Below are 2164 nucleotides of genomic sequence, written 5' to 3'. Positions count from 1 at the left end.
ACCCATGTAATTGATGAAAGACCTTGTACTTGAAAACAAAATACCTTCACAATGTGGTCATGATTAACTTTAGACAGCATCAACACTTCCCTATTAAATTTTTCTTGGCATTCAGGAGTGACAGATGATGTGCTGGCTGGCTGTATAACTTTTATAGCAACAGGTGTGGACTTGTACCTGTTAACAGAATTCAAGGAACAAAATTTTCAACTTCTGAGAACAATTAATTTCTATAAGAATATGAAAACATATAAATATGCATAAAAACAGTATTAAACCTAAAAAAATGCCACCTTTTTGTTGCACAATTACGCTAAAAATTAATTTGAAGTCTCCAACAATAGTAGCTATTTCAATCGTTGCTGCCAGAGCAATCTTCCTTTACATATAGCATTAAATTTGTTTTTCTACTAGCAATGATGTAAGCCATCACTGCTTCTCAGTGAGCTCTTGGAGCTTTTCATACCCAGTTAGACTTCAGACGTCTTTATCAATCATTGGTTGTGAGTGAATTAATGTAACAAAAGGCTATGCACCCACATGTGAAGGGAATGAGAATAACCTGATACTTTAGATATTATATTGACAGTTAGGTACCTTGGTTCAGTTTATTAATTCCACAATCTTCCAAAAGGCGAGAGAAAGCTTCAAAATAGATTACTTTCTAAGGCCACGTGAATTAAGTTTGTTGTATAATTATGAGTTTCTTTCTTTGTGTAGCAGCATCCACACTAACTTACTATATAGAACAGAAATTCTGTCAGAGAGCAAAATCTCTAACCATTACTTATTTCATCACTTATTTCGTGGAATGTTGTCAATTTTGATAGAAACAATAACGGTATTAATAGAAACAGACGTCCCCACGGACTTCCTTTGGGCAGTTGAGCATGAGAACTTACACTGTGATATGCAAAGCAAAGGTAAAAAATGCAGCAAATCGTTTCTCCAATCTCTATATCATAGTTATTTTCTGTTTACCATGCTCGATATTTGTTTTCAGTTTCATAAATCTTTCTTCCTAGTTCTTTTAACCTGAAACAGATTTTGTGCTAAAAAATCAAAAATCTTTTAACTCGCTGACGAGAAATCTTCTAATTAATCCATGGAAATTATAACAAAATAGAAGACGAAGGCAAATGTGGTCATTTAGTACAAGTGTCTTCCACATGACGACTATCTAATTCGAGTCACATGATGGTCCAAAAGTTATCAACCTACATGAACGTTACAAGCTTTTCCACAGCTTCTACGCCCAGTCAAAAGTTTTTTATCACAATTTACGCGTTTCTTCTTTCATCATTTGTTACTGCATTGGAATGCATATAGCTTAAGCTGCTCTTCTTGGTTTCTCAGTCCAAAATTAATTCAAAGAATGGAAATTAGAAATTGGCACATAAATTTATATAATAAATTCATCATACAGTGCTCAATTTTTAAGTTCAACAGCCTGGATCCTGCACTGAGGGAAAAAAAAAATAAAATTCTACACATCCTATAGTAGATTCTCATACAGAGATATTGAAAGAGTTTCTTGTGCATGGTAATTGATGCAGCCCTTGAATTTCTTTTCAGTAAAACAACTGAAACGAAGACAAAATACAATGGCATGGATATAATCAATATAAATCTAGGAGCATATCTTATTATATAAACAAAAATTCGCTTTGACAAAGGAAAAAAAAAAAAAAAAGGAAAAACAGTAGATTGCCATTAGAATTTCGAAACATAATTAAATTATTTTAAATTTCACCCGCGCACATATCCCCCAGTCCCAAACCAGAAATGGAAAACAAGAACGCAACCTTCTCAAAATTAAACAACCAAAACAAAGAAGTATCAACATGCATGTAGATTCAAGAATAAAAGAAGAAATTCTAAGAAGAAAATCAATAAAATGGAACAAGTGTATGAATTTGTAGTGCAATAGACACTCACAATCCTTCATAGACAATGGAATGGGCTCCTTCACTAATCATTGGACCGATAGCAAGCTCGTTTACATCGATCGGTTGACTTTTATGTATATTGATCGCATTTTTGGCACCCAATTCATCACTCCCATTTCTTCCATATAGAATAGAGAGAGAAAGTTCTGAGGGTTTGTTTGATTCGGCCATTTTGAATGAAAAGTTGCTTTGGCATTAAGGTCAGAGAGAGAGAG

General features: G+C 33.7%; 1 protein-coding gene across 1 annotated transcript; it reads right to left on the bottom strand.

Moving 5' to 3' along the window:
* Window positions 1-44: 44 nt before the first annotated feature.
* LOC111378506 (serine/threonine-protein kinase HT1-like) lies at window positions 45-2138 on the bottom strand (the record flags this gene model as incomplete). Its single annotated transcript, XM_023001722.1, has 2 exons — window positions 1939-2138; window positions 45-177 (listed from the first exon to the last, which is right to left on the bottom strand). Coding segments are annotated over exons 1-2 (315 nt in total), but the record flags the coding sequence as incomplete, so codon positions are not given.
* Between the last annotated feature and the right edge of the window lie 26 nt (window positions 2139-2164).

The sequence above is a fragment of the Olea europaea genome, unplaced genomic scaffold (assembly GCF_002742605.1).
Source record: "Olea europaea var. sylvestris unplaced genomic scaffold, O_europaea_v1 scaffold18240, whole genome shotgun sequence".
Taxonomy (NCBI): Eukaryota; Viridiplantae; Streptophyta; class Magnoliopsida; order Lamiales; family Oleaceae; genus Olea; species Olea europaea.
This window is presented reverse-complemented; position numbering and strand designations above follow the sequence as displayed.